General features: G+C 36.7%; 1 protein-coding gene across 1 annotated transcript in view; it reads left to right on the plus strand.

Moving 5' to 3' along the window:
- Positions 1 to 19,147, plus strand: part of CDK14 (cyclin dependent kinase 14) — a 1,122,917-nt gene that overhangs the window by 945,745 nt on the left and 158,025 nt on the right. Inside the window, exon 14 of the mRNA XM_053714025.1 lies at positions 7,360 to 7,504. Coding sequence (XP_053570000.1) covers positions 7,360 to 7,475 — 116 coding nt within the window. The 3' untranslated portion in view covers positions 7,476 to 7,504. The remainder of the gene's footprint in view (positions 1 to 7,359; positions 7,505 to 19,147) is intronic.

The following is a 19,147-nucleotide window of genomic DNA, read 5'->3' on the forward strand; positions in this document are numbered from 1 at the left end:
CATTTGTGGGGGGCGTGTCTAGGTGACGGCCATGACAGGTTGCAGTTTTCAGAGGCTCCGTGCTTACAATGGATAAATCAACAGCTATCTACAATTAATTTAGCCATCTTTATCATTAAGCTATATTTTGAGAAGCGATTTCACCTAATATATCAGAGGATACCCTTATTTGTGAGCTACGACCCGGCTTGAGCCTTAAACTGGCCCATTGGAAGCTGAGGTAGAGACCTACTCATCTGATTTCTAACATCCCCCCGGTGACCTGGGTAAAACAGTTGATTAATGCTTAAACATAGCCAGCGTCTGCTCTCTCTCACTATAGAGCTAGCTATATCTCTTTTGTAAGGTTTAAGTTCCCAACTGGACCACCAACACGAGATTTGCATTGTCATGCTGCAGCCTGACACTAATCTATCTCCTGCAATAGTGCCACCTGAAACTTTGTATTTCAACTTTGTGAGTTTTCAGCTTACCCGGAGTGATGTCGTGGGCCCCGGCGTAGTCCTCCGGTTTCACCTTATACATCTCAACCCCGTGATGCGCAATGAGGAGAGATCACGCATGGCGGAACTCAGGCACACAGGAAAGCTGAGGCAGCAGAGACACCTCAGACCGGTGCAACTACAGTCATGCCAGCAGACCAGGAGAGGTTACGGAAACTTAAGGAAACTCAAGATAATATTAAACTAGCCAAAACAACCCGGAGACCACCATCTACTTATTGCAATTACACTAATGACACACAGATGAAGAGAAGTACTAAAACATCAGAGACACTTGAAAGAACTTCTCAGCGATCACGGATCCATATCATCCAAAACCAGCTGAACAATATGTGCAACTTTAAACTAGGATATGTATGCTAGCCTAGGGTTTTATTGTTTATTGGTTGCAAATAAGTTTGTTCGGGTTATATAGTTTATATTTATCCCAAAATACTGACTAAGTTACTTGAATCCATTATATATCATCACAGTAAGCTTTGTTAGGTTATATTGGATGTAATATATTTCATAAGATATTATTATTATTATTATTCTTTATTTATAAAGCGCCAACAGATTCCGCAGCGCTGCCCATGGGTACAAGGATAACAGTACAGTGGAGAAACAATACGATAAGACACAAAATTTTACAGACAAATACAGGGGGAATTGAGGGCCCTGTTCCCGTGGGAACTTACAATCTAGATGGGTAGGAGGATTGGAAACAGGAGGTGGGGACTGCAGAGGTGAGAATGCTATTAGTGAGGAGATAGAGGGCAACTGTTAGTTAATTAAAGTTAGTTTGTTAATAAGTCGGGTGATAAGCTTCCCTGAACAGAAAGGTCTTTAGGGAACATTTAAAGGAGGAGAGGTTAGGGGCAAGTCTGACATCTCGAGGAAGTGCGTTCCAGAGGGTTGGTGCAGCAGAAACAGAGCGTTGAGAGAGGTGGATTAGTCTGGCAGATGCATTTAGGACGGATTGGAGGGGAGAGAGGCGGGAGAGAGGGAGGCCAGTTAGTAAGTTGTTACAGTAGTCAAGTCGGGAAATTACCAGGGAGTGGATGAGCTGTTTGGTAGTTTGAGCACTCAGAAACGGGCGAATTTTGGAGATATTGCGTAGGTGGTTGCGGCAGGATGAAGAGAGCAGTTGGATGTGGGGAATGAAGGACAGATTTGAGTCAAGCGTGACTCCGAGGCAGCGGACTTGGGGTGATGGGGAGATAGTGGTGCCGCCAACAGTGATAGAAAAATTAAAGACTGGAGTGGAGCTAGAGGGGGGAATATAAGTAGTTTGGTCTTGGACATATTTATTTTTAGGTGGTGAGAGGCCATCCAGGAGGAAATGCCAGATAAGCAGTCGCTGATGTGAGAGTTGACAGAAGGAGAGAGTGCAGGGGTGGAAAGGTAGATCTGGGTATCATCAGCATAGAGGTGATAGCTGAAGCCATAGCTGTTGATAAGTTTACCCAGTGAAGAAGTGTAAATAGAGAAGAGTAGAGGACCCAGGACAGAGCCTTGAGGTACTCCAACAGACAGGGGCAATAGAGAGGAGGAGTCACCAGCAAAAGAGACTGAGAAGGATCTGTTAGAGAGATAAGAGTGAATCCAGGAGAGGGCAGTGTCACAGAGACCAAGAGAACTGAGAGACTGTAGGAGAAGGAGATGGTCAACAGTGTCAAAGGCAGCAGATAGGTCAAGTAAGATGAGTATAGAGTAGTAGCCTTTGTTTTTAGCAGAAAGGAGATCATTAGTAACCTTGGTGAGGGCAGTTTCAGTTGAGTGTTGGGGATGGAAGCCAGATTGCAGGGGGTCGAGCAATGAGTTGGAGGACAGGAAGTGGGTTAAACGATTGAAAACTAGTTTTTCAAGGAGTTTTGAAGCTAGTGGGAGCAGTGATATGGGGCGGTAGTTTGCAGGGGAGTTAGGGTCGAGGGAGGGTTTTTTGAGGATGGGGGTGACCTTCGCATGTTTGAAGGAGGCAGGGAATGAGCCGGTAGAAAGGGATAGGTTAAATATGTGAGTAAGAGCCGGAGTGAGGGTGGTAGACAGAGGAGGGATTAGATGTGAAGGAATAGGGTCAAGTGGGCAGGTAGTGAGGTGTGAGGAAGACAAAAGGGAAGCCACTTTACTCTCAGTGGTTGGGAGGAGGGTGCAGAGAGTGGCAGAGGGGGTGACTGGGAGCGGAGTTGGGAGATTGCAGGTTTGTGTTGGGATGTTTCCTCGGATTGCAAGTGTTTTATTGAGAAAATAGTCAGCGAGGTCTTGAGCACTGAATGCAGATGAGGGGGGTGGTGCAGGTGGGTAGAGCAGAGAGTTGAAAATAGAGAAGAGTCTTTTAGGGTTTGAGGAGTGAGTGGATATAAGAGAGGAGAAGTAGGTTTGCTTAGCTAAGCGAAGGGCAGAGGTGTAAGAGTAGAGAATGAACTTATAGTGCATGAAATCATGTTCAGAGCGGGATTTCCTCCAGGCACGCTCAGCAGTGTGGGAGCATTTTTGTAGGTGACGCGTTTGTTGGGAGTGCCAGGGTTGGAGCTGACGTGGGGCTTTGCGAGGTTGGGGTGGAGCGAGAGTGTCAAGTGCAGCAGAGAGAGTATTATTATAGTGGATTATAGCAAGGTCAGGGCAGGATATCGTGGAAGTGTGGGGGAGGCGTAGTTGAATAAGATTGGAGAGTTGGGGAGCGTCCACAGTGTGCAGATTTCTGCTGGTGCTGGGGCAAGAGGGGGAAGTAGGTTTAGTATCTATATTAGGATTAAAGGTGAGCAGATGGTGGTCTGAGATGGGAAATGGGCGACATGCAACATTAGAGAGAGAGCAGAGATAGGAGAATACCAGATCAATTGAGTGTCCATCGCGGTGGGTAGGGAATAGGGTGGATTGTGAGAGGCCGAAGGAGTTAATGAGTGAGAGAAGTTTAGAGGCAGCAGGGGCAGATGGGTTGTCAATGGGGATGTTGAAGTCCCCTAGGATTAGAGCAGGTGTATTTGTGGAGAGAAAGTAAGGAAGCCAGGCAGCAAAGTTGTCAAGGAATTGGGAAGTTGGTCCAGGAGGGCGATAGATAACTGCCACTCTGAGAGAGAGAGGGGAGAACAGGCGAATGCAGTGGACTTCAAAGGAAGAAAAGGAGAGAGATGGAAATGGGGATAGGTACTGATAGGAGCAGGAGGGGGAGAGTAAGATGCCAACACCGCCACCGTGTCTCTCACCTGGCCTAGGTGTGTGGCTAAAGTGAAGACCACCATGTGTGAGAGCAGCAATGGAAGCAGTGTCAGAGGAAGATAGCCAGGTTTCAGTAATAGCTAAGAGGTTGAAAGCATTGGAAACAAACAGGTTGTGAACAGTTGTAAGCTTGTTACAGACGGAGCGAGCATTCCAGAGGGCACAAGAAAAGGGAGGGGTTAGGCGCTGTGTGTTAATTGAGATGAGATTGTTGGTATTGCGTGACCTAGGATTTTTGCAGTGGGAGATGGAGCGAGAGTGTAAAAGTGTGGCGATTGTTGCAGGGCCAGGGTTAGTAGAGACATCACCAGCAGCAAGCAGTAGTAGCAGTGAGAGAGACAGAAGGTGAGAGTGAGATTTGTAGGAGTGGGAATGATTAGACACAGGAGAGTTAGAGGGGGAAGTGTTTCTAAGGAAACAAAGTAGTTCATGAGAGGACAGCATAGGGGATGAGAGAAGGGAGGGGGAGATATGGATAGTGTGGGGATTGTTGTTATAGGGACATGCAGTGATTTTTAGGAGAAGGGAAGACAGAGAGAGCAGAAAAGGCATAGAGAGCATTGTGTAGAAGTATAGTTATTAAGTTTACCTGTCAGTTGGTCTGCAGTTTCAACCTCCAGTTTCTAACTCCAGTGTGCTAACTCTTGCTACTTGTAACAGAGAGCTACTTAGAACCAGAGAGCCTCGGCCCAAAATGAGCCTTAAGCCTTCTCCATATGTAGGAGTGAGAAGTGATGAAATGATTCTAGGCAGATAGTTATGTATAAGGTGTTTATCCAATGGACTTAAGTAACTTACTATGTACACCATGTCCATTATCTAAGCCACTGCTCAGAAATACCAGGTTTTACATGCTTTTATAGTCCCCTATAGTATACCATAATATAGCTATTACAAATGATATTGTATGTGTTTATCCAATGTGGTCCTCTACAGTTTTACAGGTCATATGATTCCTAGAAAACTTGTTATCTGACTGTAATCTAGCCCTTTATGATGTAGGATGTGACAACTTGTATCTGCATAGGTTCTTTTCTGATTGAATCACCCACTTTAGAGTTTCTAGTAAGATTGGATATTACCTCCCTGTAATATACACTTCTACATAACCATTGTGATAGTTTACAATGGTCCCTTACGCTCTTTTATTACTTTATTGTAGAGTCGGGTTGACCCTACTGTCAGTGGCCTGGGATGGGGGACTTACTCTGATTCTATATTATATTTCTATACATGATTGAGTGAAGGGCCCGCACATATTAGAGGTTCAAGCACTTTCAGGGATCTGAGCGTACCCCTATGACTGATTTACTAAAGAGTGCAACAGTAACATTAGGATTAATATCCTTTATACAGAGACTTTATATGCCATAATTGCCAAGAGGAAGAGTCACACAGTATTATACAGTCAGAGGTCCAGTTTATTCACCTGTATTCAGTTTACCACTCATAGCAGTAAAAGGATCCATAGACTACACATAATAAATCTCTTTCACCTAGGAGGGACTGTAAGCCACTTCAGATATTTATTGCTCACAATACCTTTACTCATCATAGACATAGAGGACAATAGACCTTCAATCTCTCCTTACATTAAGCTCCCACAGAACCCCCCAGTTTAAAACTTGGGACACTTCAGGCTAAGTGAGACACGGTGGCAGCCAAACTTTATTATAGGCACAAAACTTATTGTCCTCTAGCCTAAATATTATAATCACATACCTTAATTTCGGTCATAACAACATCTAGTCTTCCTCCAGGGATTATTTTAATTACATTTAGGCCATGAAATAGCTTTACACAATCATAAGGGTATTTACAAACTTAAACATTTGTTAGCTCCTAAATAACTACCACTATGTACCTCATCAGCTGTACAAAGGTTATAGGGCACTAAACCAGGCATAATGCTCAAAGGCTACAAATTCTCTAGTTTAGTCTAAATATACCATAGCGATAGCCTTACTTTGCCTTGGAGCTTCCTAAAGTATTATAGTTTATCCATATCCCAAGGATAGGACATTTTGGAACTACATAGTTAAAATTAATGACTTATAGGTGTTTGGAAATAAAATGCTGGTTATGTCAAAATATAATTCACAGCCATACTATTTATACTAGGCCCATGAGTGGCCCACATTGTGTTTAGCTTATTTAGCTTTATCTCAAGCGGTGTTTACCCGCTGAAAAATTCTCCTGAATCTAATATAAGTTTATCTACTTTTTACTATTGTTGTTACAATTATATTTTCAAAACTCACTAAGTGTAATTAGATCCAATAGGGTCTCTGATATGACTATCATACACCACCTATTTTACTTATATCACAATTCATATACGCTTCTAAAACTACAAAATGGAGGTTTCAGATGTCAATATTTTATCATTCACTTTGCCTCTTTCTTATAACATTGTACTGTGTTCCATGAGATTTATGCCAGCCGTGTCATGACATTTACTATATGTTTTCTTTTGCGCAAAACCTCAATAAAAGACTATTTAAAAAAAAAATCACATACATTTGGGAACCTTTTAAGAAATAAATACGGTTATACAAACATAGCAAATTATTGTTGACGTCTCTACACATAAAGCCTAGAAGACGTGTTTGATTTGCCATTTGTGAAATCTATCATTTGCCAGGCAAAAGAAAAATTAAATCTTTTTTTTTTTTGCCCAACATTGAAGTTGGGCCTCTCTACTGTGATCATTTTACAGTTGTGACATCTCAATCCGATCTGAATGAATGATTAAGCACAGCTAGGATTTTGATAGTCTCTCAATTCTGCATTCTCTAGTAGTACTTTTCACTTAATATGGAGTTATTACCCAGTTGCCACTTAGTTTATCAGTCAGTGGTTAAACCCAGCTCTATCACTAAAGTAAATGCCTACATATTATCACTGTGCAGCAGGCTGCCAGCCGAGAGAATCTTTTCCTAGTCATTAAGAAGCACAATGTATGCAGAACACCAGAGGGGAATTAAAACCACAAAAAATACCTCAGGGTGGTATTTTTAATATGAGAATTTAATTTGTAATTTCACAGATTAAGAATTTTGGCTGCATTAATCCTTTTATCAGCTCACAGCAGGTTATTTGCAGAAGCATAACCATAAGGCGATATTCATTGGCAGAAACACGTCTTTGCATAACGTTAAACATCAGGAGCAGTGAAACCTTTTGAAGGGGGGAGAATAAAGATGAAAAATCATTATATTTTAAAGGAAGGTTTTTTCGTTAAATGCCTCTAGTGAAATTTCAAGTTACAGAAATATGGTCTCTCTGTGTCTGGAAGATAATCGTTATGAAACACATATCCAGCTGCAGTTGATGCATACTCCAATTCCATATGATGAATATACTTGTAAACACATTCAGAAAACAAACATATTGAACATAGCAGAGCTGGAATAAGAGCTGGAATACACAGTTTTGTAATAGACATTTCCATTATTCCATATAATTTGGATATAGGATATGTCAGCTTCTCATTGACTGCCATTCAAAGTTTGTTTGTTTTTTTAAATACATTTTAAAACAAATGCATATATAGATTCTTATTTCTTACCAATATTCAGCAGAATAATTTGCCTTTCTACCCAGCCATAATGTCTGAACATATGTTTTACACAGCTTATATTTTTCCCCACAGTGTCTTCCATTTTTTCTGTACCGAATGTGAAATTACATCCTGAAGCTGCAGAGGGCACAAGGGTATTTGGGAAAACCAATAGTTTCTGCAAAGGTCTATCTAATAGCAAGCACTGATATTGGCTGGAGATTAAGTATAAATACAGGTAAGAACGTTTGATCTTGTTATAGACCTGATGCCTTAAGATCTGAGTCAGCCATATTACTGGAGAAACAGTCATAGGGCTCCATGTACTAAGCAGTCAGCGAGCTACCCGCAACAAATCTCGCGTCAAAATTCGCAAACTGATATGTACAAAGCCGTCAATTATGTTAAAACTCGCATCTTTAAAATTGCGAGTGTACTTATCCGCCAAACCTCGCTACCGCTCCATTTTTCACTGTAATTAGACACATTTGACCACCAACTCGCCAAAAACGAATGTACTAAAAAATCTATTTGTCTGCTCGCTACAATTTCCGCTCCCACCTCGTTATTTTTGCCTCGCCACCTTTTAGGTGGCGGGCAAGGTACAAAACAATAGGAAAGTCAATCTAGACGCCAGTCTAGACATATATAAAAGGCAGTAATATCAGCATTGTACTTACAGCATAACTGGCGTCTAATTTGTCTCTCATTTCCATGTACATAAATTGCGCCCAATTTGTCGACTGTAATTAAAGAGTAATCTATATTTTAAATTGTATTGTATAGTTGTCAATCTTTATAATTATTTTTATATTCATATTTATATATTATCAGATCCAGATGAAGCCATATCCAAATTGTAAATAAATATTACAAAAATAACGCTCTGTTATCACTCTTCAAAAAATTTTGAACAATAATAAAGTTGTTTAGATAAGTTGAACTTTTATAGGAGCAAAATTCTATTCCCGTGACTACTATGATGTTCGTGACACCTTGCATGTCACGTGTTAATAATTGGCCAGACAATTCAACTGAAAGTTAAGTACATCAGCTTAGTCGCGGCGAGCGAGGCGTCAAATTTATCAACAATCCGCAACTGCTCGCGGCGGGCTAGACTTGTCTATTTATTGGGGGAATATTAGTACATAGCGACAGCGGACACCATTTCGCCCGCGGCGAGTAACGGCGAGTTTATCCGCGTCTACAATGACGGATGAATTGACGGCTTAGTACATGGAGCCCATAGTCAGTTTTTACAAACTAGTAGAAAAAAATGAATCGTAATATGCTTCACTTTTAATAGTTACTTTAAAACATGAGATGGATGCTACATACTGAGTTATCTTATATTAGTGGATATAGCCCTAATTCACAATTTTAAAGGGTCATTAAATTCATAATAAGACAGTTATGATTTAGACAGAGCATACCATTTTAAACAACTTTCCAATTTACTTCTAATATTTCATTTTCTTCCTTCTCATCTTTTGTTATCCTTTGCTGAAAGGTTTATCTAGGTAAGCTCAAAAGCAGCAAAGAACCTAGGGTTCTAGCTGCTGATTGGTGGCTGCTTATATATATACCGATTGTCATTGGCTCACCCATTGCTGCTTCTTCAACAAATGATACCAAGTGAATGAAGCAAATTTGTTAATAGAAGTAAACTGCAAAGTTTTTTTAAAATTGTATGTTCTACCTAAATCATGAAATAAAGTTTTTGTGTTTCATGTCACTTTAATTGCAAATTTTAATTAATCATGCTACTATTGACCATGTGTGTGTTACTGTTAACTTAAAAAAATGTAGAGCACAATATAAACAATACCTGCATATCCTTATTTTCTATTTTATAAAAAGGGGCTTTATAATGCAAACATTGCATGCTGGAATATAATACTGGCACGGAAAATATGCTATATTTAATTGCATGCTCAATAGCAGTGCAGTTCATTTGTTTTCTACATAGATTTGTCACAAATGTATGTAGAAAACGAATGAACTGCACTGCTATTGAGCATGTAATTAAATATAGCATATTTTCTGTGCCAGTACTATAGTAAACAGTTCCCACTGTACACAAAACTAAGCAGTTGGCAAACAGTGTGGCTTCTGTGTTGTATGTTGCCGTTTTAAGTTGGGTTTATGTAAACAGGGCCGGATTGGGCCATGAGCCAGAAAGGGGCGGGGCTGAGCTGAGCTGGAGAGGGTGGGGCTGAGCCTGAGGGGGTGTGGCTGAGTCAGAGGGGAGGTGGGGCTGGGGCGGGCCATACAAATTTCCAGGGCCAGTCTGATTTCCCAGTCTGACCCTGCAGACAGGCCATATAAGCGTGTTCTCTAAAAACCCAGGTGGATTACTCATCTTCATTTGTTTTAATTATGGGGGTACTATGGTCATGATGCAAACATAGCAATAAGAAGTCTGCAAAGCTCTGAGATTGGTACCTCATGCATGCCCCTGTGCTATAGAGAACAGTTTATACTGGAATGTCTCTCTAAATCACATGTAGGGAGAAAATTAACATCAGGCCTGTTCCTTAAGGTATAAGTTTGGACACCCTTGATCCTAATGTATAGTTGCAGATTGACCTTAGACGACTTGCTGTGATGAAGATATCAGCAATATTTGCAGCTTAAAGACCTATTTAAATATTCTTATAGCATAGCCAATAACATTCATATATATGTCAATACATGTTCTGAATTAATTATTAAACACATTACAACCATCAAATGAGCACTGTAATTCCTGGTGTGTTTGAAATAGGATGATTTTTTAATACTATCTTGATACTTTTTCAGATGGCTTGATAAATTCCATTTCCTCTGGGCTAAATAGAAATAATAAATAGAATTAAAATATTTGCTTTTGGCATTTTGCACCTAAGGGGAGAATTTAATTACATTCATGTGACAAAAATATTAATTAGCAGATTAACATAAAATGAATTTCAATTATGGTATCTGGAAATATGACCGAACAAGGGAAAATTCAATTGGAAAAGGATATCCTTGCAATGCAAATTAAAATGATGTGCCAAAGTCAGCAAAAAAATTATTCAAAGTAGAATTTGGAATATACTGTTTGAAGAAAACAGATTGATACAAAGTCAATAAAAGGCATTATGCCTAGCAAGTAGTGATTTATTTTAGTTGGTTTAAGTATTAAAATGGGAAATTGATCAATTGCATACACTTTCTAGGACTCTGATGTTCCTAGTTCCTGTGTAAAATATAACCTATGGTTTACTTTTTGAGATATTTTAAATAAAAAAAGGATTTTTTTTGCAAATTCTACTATGTTAATATATGATTAGACATGGCTACAGCCCAAATGGTTTAATGGATTATGACATTTGCAGATAAATAACATTTATGTTTGCTTCCAAAATATAATTGTTTTAAAAAATGAATTATTTTCAGAACTAATAACACTTCTAAAACTAAACATGTTTTTCAGCCAGATGTGCAGTGAAAATTAGAATTTAATCTTGGTATTTCTAAAACACATGCATTACAAGATCATTTTATATGCTCTTGATTTTCAGTTAAATTTGTATGCAGACTGTCTGTTCTGGAGATTGGCAAATTGACTCTTTATTTTTGTGATTTTTAGGTCTGTCTTCTCCATAGTTACAAAGATTTGACAATAATAGCCAAGCCGATAGAGAGACAAACTAACAGTGCATTATTAAAAACGATCTCAGTTGGTGTATTTAGTCCCTAAATGTGACATTGTTAGCATTGGAGAGAATTTAATGCATTTTGGTGCTATGAAAACTTCTAACTTTAAAACTGGGGATGTAAAAATAAAAAATGGAATTTAAAATGTATTTAATGTACAGGGTTTAATGTACAGGGAACATACAAATATCTGGGGAAGGTCATTTCCAAAGAAAGACTTTTTTTTTTAGCCACGTTCAAACCTGCAACAGATTGCAGCTATGAGCAAGGCATGCCTGTAATTGAAGACTACATGCATATGCCACTCCTACTTGGCACACTGACAGTGTTCTGCTCTGGAGCTGGAATGTATTATGGCTCAAGATGGGACTTTGGATATGTTTCCATAATAATGTCCCTTTAAAGCGATATTAAACCAAATATTTTTATTTCATGATTCACATAGAGCATGCAATTTTAAACATCTTTCTAATTCACTTCTATTATCATATTTTCTTGGTATCTTTCATTGGAAATCAGGGATATAAGCTCAGGAGCGTGCATGTGTCTGGAGCACTATGGCAGCAGTTTTGTAAAAATGTTATCCATTTGGAAGAGCCTAGAAAGCAGCACTTTTTCTTGCAATGTTGTGCTCCAGACACGTACCTAGGCATCTCTTTAACAAAAAATGCCATGAGAATGAAGCAAATTTGATAATAGAAATAAACTGAAAACTTTTTAAATTTGCATGCTCTGTCTGACTCACAAATTTTTTTTGGGGGGGTTTCATATTCCTTTAAGTACTATATATATATATATATATATATATATATATATATATATATATATATATATATATATATATATATATATATATATATATATATAAAAGAATATATGATCCGATACATATAAAATAACCTGGCATATGATCTGCAATATATAAAATGTATATACAAATAGATGTATGTAGAAAAAATAATGAAAAAAGCAATAAAATAAAAATAATATCATTAGCTGTCAAAAAAGAACACCAAAATAATATTAAGTTATCATCAGTCTATGAAATTCATGTGTATTCTGAAAAAATGGGACTGTTGAAGCTCAGTCAGAAAAAAATATATAGTCCCAATACAGGCAACTGCAGAGTTCTGTATGATATAGTAGAAACCCACACGTTCAGATGTCCTCCCCTGCTGTTAATTCCTACTTACGATAAGTGCTCTCAATCGAATGCGGTAAGTAGAAGCCAATCAACAACGATATCCACGTCTATGTCAGCCTTTACAAAGAGGAGAAGAAACTCAATCCGAATGAGTGGGATTCGGCCTGGCTGGAAGACTTTTTACTCCACTTACGTTCCGCTTGTGAATTCAGGCAATAGGAGATAAGAACAACAAAAAAGCACACTGATAGTGCATTACCATTTATTAAGAGAGCTGATAATAATAAAATCAGCTCCTTACATCAGACAACCTCAATCGTATGAGGCAAGAGTACAGCTTAACAGTCTACAACTCGCAAGGTGAAACCGGATGCCCATCACGATCCTTATGCGTTTCAAAGATCAACATCTTTTTCATCAGAGGTTTGTGGTGGATTAGCATCCCTTAAGGCTTTAAATAGTGGTCTTTGCGGTGTTTGGGCACCCGGTTCAGATTTCCATTGGAGAACATGATTAGTGATGTCAGAAGTCAAGATACGAGGGGGGCGATGCTATTGGGCACACTTCCAAACTGAAAGGCCAATGGCTGTTATACATTTTTTCACTGACGTAAAAGAAAATAACAGAGCGGTTCTCAGAGTCTAAACAAGGCATTCAAATGGAATTTAAAAGGAAATTTAAAAAGCGTATACAATTGTTTAAGTAACTGATTAAAAAACAGGCTTTGGATATTAAAAGGAATTATTTGCAAAAATGTAGATATACAGTTATACACTAGGTAATACGATTCAAAGATATTAAAATATAAATAATGAAAATAGGGGTAGTACTAGAGGGGAAATAAAGGCATACATGGTTAAAAGGAAAAGAAGGTCTAGACTGAAGGAATTACAGTTGACAAATCAACTTAAAAATAATTTATAAGATATATATAGATAACCCAAATAGAGATAACTGGGATAGCTACCAAAAGGCTAAAACAGAGAGGGAGATCTTCTTAGCTCAACATCAGACCCAAGAGGAGTTTAAAAACAAAACAAGCTTTGGTAGTTTTTCCCCAAAAACGGCCAGAATGTTTGCTAATATATTTAAAAGCATGAAGAAGAATAACTAAATTGGGACAATTGTTTCTGAGGGTATTAAATACAATACTCCGAAAGATATAAATAGGCAATTTAAAATATTCTTCCAAAAATTATATTCACCAGTAGAAATTAACAAGAAGGCGAAAGATTGTTTCTGGGACAATCTCATAGTACCGAAAATATCTTCAGATCAATTAGCATTAATTAATGAAGAGATTACTGTAGAAGAAACAGTAAAGGCGATTAAGGATTCAGCCATGGATAAAGCACCAGGGCCCGATCAACTACCGGCTGAATTCTACAAAATGCTCTCAGATACAGTTGCCCCTACTATGACCAATTTATTTAATCTATATTTTTTTACACCAATATAAACCCTCTAAATGATTCACCGCATTAAATATATCACACTCATTCTTAAGAAGAAAAAGGACCCAAACTCAATGGACTCATATAGGCCTATCTCATTACTCAACAATGATTATAAAATCCTAGCAAATATATTAGCAACCCGACTAAAAAAGGTTATAGGAGACATAATACATCCAGACCAGTTTTATACCAGGTAGAACAGTTAAAAAAAATATAAGAAAGGCAATGACTTTAATTGAATTTGCACTGGCATCACATAGGACAGAGTCAGGACCAAAACAAGACTTTGCTTTGTTAACGATAGACGCAGAAAAGGCCTTTGACTCTGTCCTATGGGATCATTTACTCACAAGCTTAAATAATTTTGGTTTCTCAGGTCACTTCTATAATTATATATCATTACTTTATCAGAACCCTGTCTCTTACCTCAGTATAAATAATGTTCTCTTTCCAGCTATAACGCTATATAAACAAACAAGATAGGGGTGTCCCTTATTTCCGCTCCTATTTAATATAGCTATTGAACCTTTAGCAGATGATATTTTATTCTATATAAGGAACTCAGGTAAAAACATCCCAATTCTCTTGAATATTATAGCAAAGTTTAGCAAGCTTGCTGGGTATAAGATTGACCTCTCTAAGTTTGAGATTCTGTGGGTAATCAAAAGCAAGGATAGTTTTGTTCAGAACCCTTTTAAACTCTCTGAAAAAAATATTAAATATCTGGGAATAAATCTTTCTAGAAATCCAGAATAATGGTATGATGCTAACTATATCCCTATATGGAAAAAGTGTCTCTCTGATATACAGAGATGGAATAAATTGCCTTTGACGCTTTCGGCAAGAATAGCCTTAATAAAAATGTGAACACTTCCAAAAAATGTATTTCTGCTTCAGAACATCCCTTCCTTCCTATGAAAGGTGGACATACAAAAATGTAATTCTAGTTGCTCTCCCTTTCTTTGGGCTCCAATAAAACTGCATATTTCTTTATCAAGATTAATGCATCCTGAAAATATGGGGGGATTCGCATTCCCTAAAAATTACAATTTGGCATGTATGGCCAAAATCGCAATGGACTGGTTGACGGAAGCCACAAATTACGATATAGAGGAAGCTATATTTGCTCCTTACTCCCTTAAGGCTCTACTACATACAGGTCGATTAAAAAATGCCCGGGAATGTACTTTAAAGTATACAATACATAACATAATTATAGCATGGAACAAAATATGCAATCTGTTGGAGGTGAAACATTTGCTTTCCAATTATCTACCTATTAGAGGAAACCCAGATTTTGAAAGTGGATATACATCAACCACTTTCAAAAAATGGTCGTCCAATAATTTGAAATTACTAATTCAGTTAATGGACCCAGTAACCAAACATATTAGAACTTTCAACTCCCTATCTAAGGAATTTAATCTAGATAAGGGATCCTTCTTTGCCTACCTCCAAATTAGACACTTTTTTACAATCAGAAACTTTTGGAAGGAGATGCATGGTCGTTGGGTCCATTGGATACAATCATTAGTAGATTTTCTACAGGTAACCACTCTCTATAATATATTTACAGAATCTTAGTGCTTAAAGGGACACTGAACCCAAATTTTTTCTTTCATGATTCAGATAGAGCATGACATTTTAAGCAACTTTCTAATTTACTCCTATTATCAAATTGTCTTCATTCTCTTGGTATCTTTATTTGAAATGCAAGAATGTCAGTTTAGATGCCGGCCCACTTTTGGTGAACAACCTAGGTTGTCCTTGCTGATTGGTGGATAAATTCATCTACCAATAAAAACGTGCTGTCCAGAGTCCTGAACTAAAAAAAAAACTTAGATGCCTTCTTTTTCAAATAAAGATAGCAAGAGAAAGAAGAAAAATGGATAATAGGAGTAAATTAGAAAGTTGCTTAAAATTGCATGCTCTATCTGAATCACGAAAGAAAAAAATTGGGTTTAGTGTCCCTTTAAAGAGTCAGAACTTAAAGTAAATAATCTCTTTCTCCTATGGAAGTGAGATATCCCTGGAATTAATCTGGATCTTTTTCAAAAGAGCTTTGATAGAGTAAGAAAGTATTCACCTAATATGGCAATAAGAGAGTCACACCTTAAACTTCGGAATAGAGCATACCTGACGCCTAAGAGAATGGGTAAATGGAAGGGTGACATGGCTTGCCATAGATGTAAATTTCCACCAGCAGACCTATACCATGTTTTTTATGTCTGCCCTAACATTTTTAAACCTTGGAAGCAGGTAGAATTCTGGCTGAATAGATTTTTGCCATTTAGGATATCCCTTGAGCCTACACATATTTTCTTTTTGTCACATGAAAAGATACAGAATAAGTCGCTGATCAATACTAATATTATTAACTAGACAGATGATATTAAGAGCTTGGAAGGATAAGAAGGCTTCCAGCATAGCCTCTTTTGTACATAATATAATATACCAAATGGTTTTGGATCAGAATGATCCATTAATTTTTTAAGAAATAAAATTTAAAAATTATATGGTAAAATGGGATAAAGTAATTTTAGATCAGCCTAGAGAAGTTCAATTGCAGCTCCTAGGGCATTTTCGTAAGTCACCAGCCTTTTTACAATTGTTACTATCAGATAATTACCCTATGCTCTGGAGACAGCACCTTTGCTGAGGGGTGGGGGGGGGAGCAGGAAGAAATGCATTAATTTATTTATTTATTTATTTTTATTTATCTTTTTTTTGTTTTTTGTATTTACTTTTGTTTGTTTGTTTGTTTATTCAAAGATGTATATACAGCTAGATTAGTGCTTGTACAGAAAGATGTTTGTTTGTTTTTATTTTTGGAGCTACCAACCATGGTGATATAATCATTAATCAACTTGTTTTTCTTGTCATAAGTTGTATTCCAAAATTTGATTCTAATTACATATATGCTCCAGGCGATGTTAATTGTTGGTGTCTGTAAAAACTTATGTAATTATTGTTTTTTTTTCAACTTCTTCTGTACGCTTTTTTTTCTTTTTCGAATCCTAATAAAAATTACGTAAAAAAAAAAAGAAAATAGGGGTACTACAAATCTATAGTCAAGATAAGATAAGAGACCGTAGCAGCCAAGGCAGATGGCGTGTAACATATTGTTTGCTCCGACAAATGCTACGCGAAAACAACCTTGTACAAAAATGGAAACATATATAAAGTCTCTCCTCACTCAAGACTAATGTGGAATACCTACAAAAGTTCATAAAATTCCTAGCGTGAGAAAGGAGCCCAGTAAAAATGTATATAGCAGGATAAATATAAAAAAAAACAGATTAACCTTAGTATAGGGAGCTGTAAATGTAAACCTATATGATAATACATATACAGATCTCCTACCCCTGAAAAGGTTGTTGTACTGCAAGCTATCTATACTCACAGAGGTACCTCTTAAAGAGCACTACTATTGTAAAGGTATCATTAAAGGAAAGCTACAATATTGATGTCCTTATTTAGACCATATGGAATGAGAGTGCTAAAATAGTGTATGCAAAATGTTTCCCTTTGACGGAGTTTCAGTAGCCTATCTCCCCCTTGTTTTGGTTGGGGAATGGGTTCTAAAATTGAACCTCTTAAACATTTTGGATCACTATTGTGCTCTGTCCAATAATCATCTGATAAACTGTGGTCTTTAAAGGACAATTTGATGTTAGTAATATGTTCTGCCATCCTCATTTTATAGGGGTGTTTTGTGCGACCTATATATTGTAGTTTACAGCTACATTTCAAAATGTAGACAACAATTTCCATTATTTTCCCTAATTCTAAACTTACTGGGAGCTAGTATATTTTTTATATATTTTGTTTTTTAAAGGTTATGGATGGTTTCTTTCCTATGATTTTATTAAGGAGCTTATCTTGTTTAAATACCGGCCAGTGTTTATATAACATCCTTTTAATCTCTGGAGCAGCCTCATTAAATGTGGTAATGAGGCCTGACTTGTATTTAGGTTGAGCTTCATTTTTGGATATTTCCGCTTTCTTGAGGTTGGGTTTTGCCAAGAGTGAGTCTCTATCAAGATCTCTTGCTCTTTTTATAGAGTTATTCAAAAGTTTTTTGGGATATTTTTTGGTTACAAATTTTTCTTTTAGCAATGAAGACTCCTTGTCAAAGTCTTCTAGCTTTGCACAATTTCGGCATAAGCTCTGAAATTGGCCATAGGGAATATTATTTATCCATGGAGTACAATGTCCACGGTCTGCTGAGAGATAGATGTTACTGTCAGTGTCTTTACGAAAAAAATTTGTCAGAATTTTATCACCCTCAAAAAATAAAGTTAGATCCAAAAACTCTATACTACATTTTTCAATCCTGTGAGTGAATTGGAGATTCATGTCGTTATCATTGACGTACATTATAAAGTCTGGGATGCGTTCTACATTTTCATCCCAGATTAATATAATGTCATCAATGAAACGGCCCCACAAAAAAAAATCTTACTAAAAGGATTATTTATATATATATATATATATATATATATATATATATATATATATATATATATATATGTATATATATATATATATATATATAATGCAACTAAGAACACTGAAGCTTTAAAAATCATTTTAAACTGTAATTTTGTATTTTGTTTCCAACATCATTTACATTATTCTGTTGTCCAAAGAGAGTCCAGGAACATATCCCTTTAAAAGCATATTGTAGCATATGTGCACTATATAGCATATTGCAAGTTTATAGTTCATTATTCATTATAGCTTCTGTAGGAGCAATGTAAAAATACAGTTTTCAGAGGAAAACTGCTGATATAACAGGCAAAATAATTCAAATACACTATGGATATTTCATGAGAGTTCAGTTCTTGTTTTTGGTACTTGATTGTTGTTGTTTTTATTGTTATTATTATTATTATTATTATTATTTAATAAATGATAATCAATATATAGGTTATTCAGTTATGCAAAAAAAGATTAATGTTAGTTAAACTAATTAATTAATAAAAGTTTGAAGCTTACCTGGTTAATGTGTGCTGTGGTGTGGGAAAGGTATATTTAAAATTCAAATTTCTAATAAGCAAAAACTTAAAAGCTAGTAATTTCTGCTTATATGCTCAGACATTAAAGGGAAAATAATATCAAAGCCAAATTTTTGGATTCAGATAATGCATATAATTTTAAACAACTTTACAATTTACTTCTATTATATAATTTTCATTTAATTTATTGGTATTCTTTGTTTAAAAGCATACCTAGGTAGGCTCAGGAGCAACAATGCACTATTGGGAGCTAGCTGCTTGTTGGTGACTGTAAATATATGCCCTTTTGTCATTGGCTCACCCGATGTATTCAGTTAGCTCCCAGTAGTGCATTGTTGCTCCTTCAACAAAGGATATCAAGAGAATGAAGCAAATTTGATAATAGAAGACAACTGCAAAGATGTTTAAAATGGTATGTTCTACCTGAATCAAAATAAAAAACAGTGAGTTTACATTCCTTCAGTGGGTTTGTCTACTCCGGAATTTTTGTTGTTTTTAATAAATAGATAATCCCTTTATTACCCATTCCACAGTTTTGCACAACCAATATGGTTATATTAATATATTTTTTACCT

The sequence above is a fragment of the Bombina bombina genome, chromosome 5, assembly GCF_027579735.1.
Source record: "Bombina bombina isolate aBomBom1 chromosome 5, aBomBom1.pri, whole genome shotgun sequence".
Classification (NCBI taxonomy): domain Eukaryota; kingdom Metazoa; phylum Chordata; class Amphibia; order Anura; family Bombinatoridae; genus Bombina; species Bombina bombina.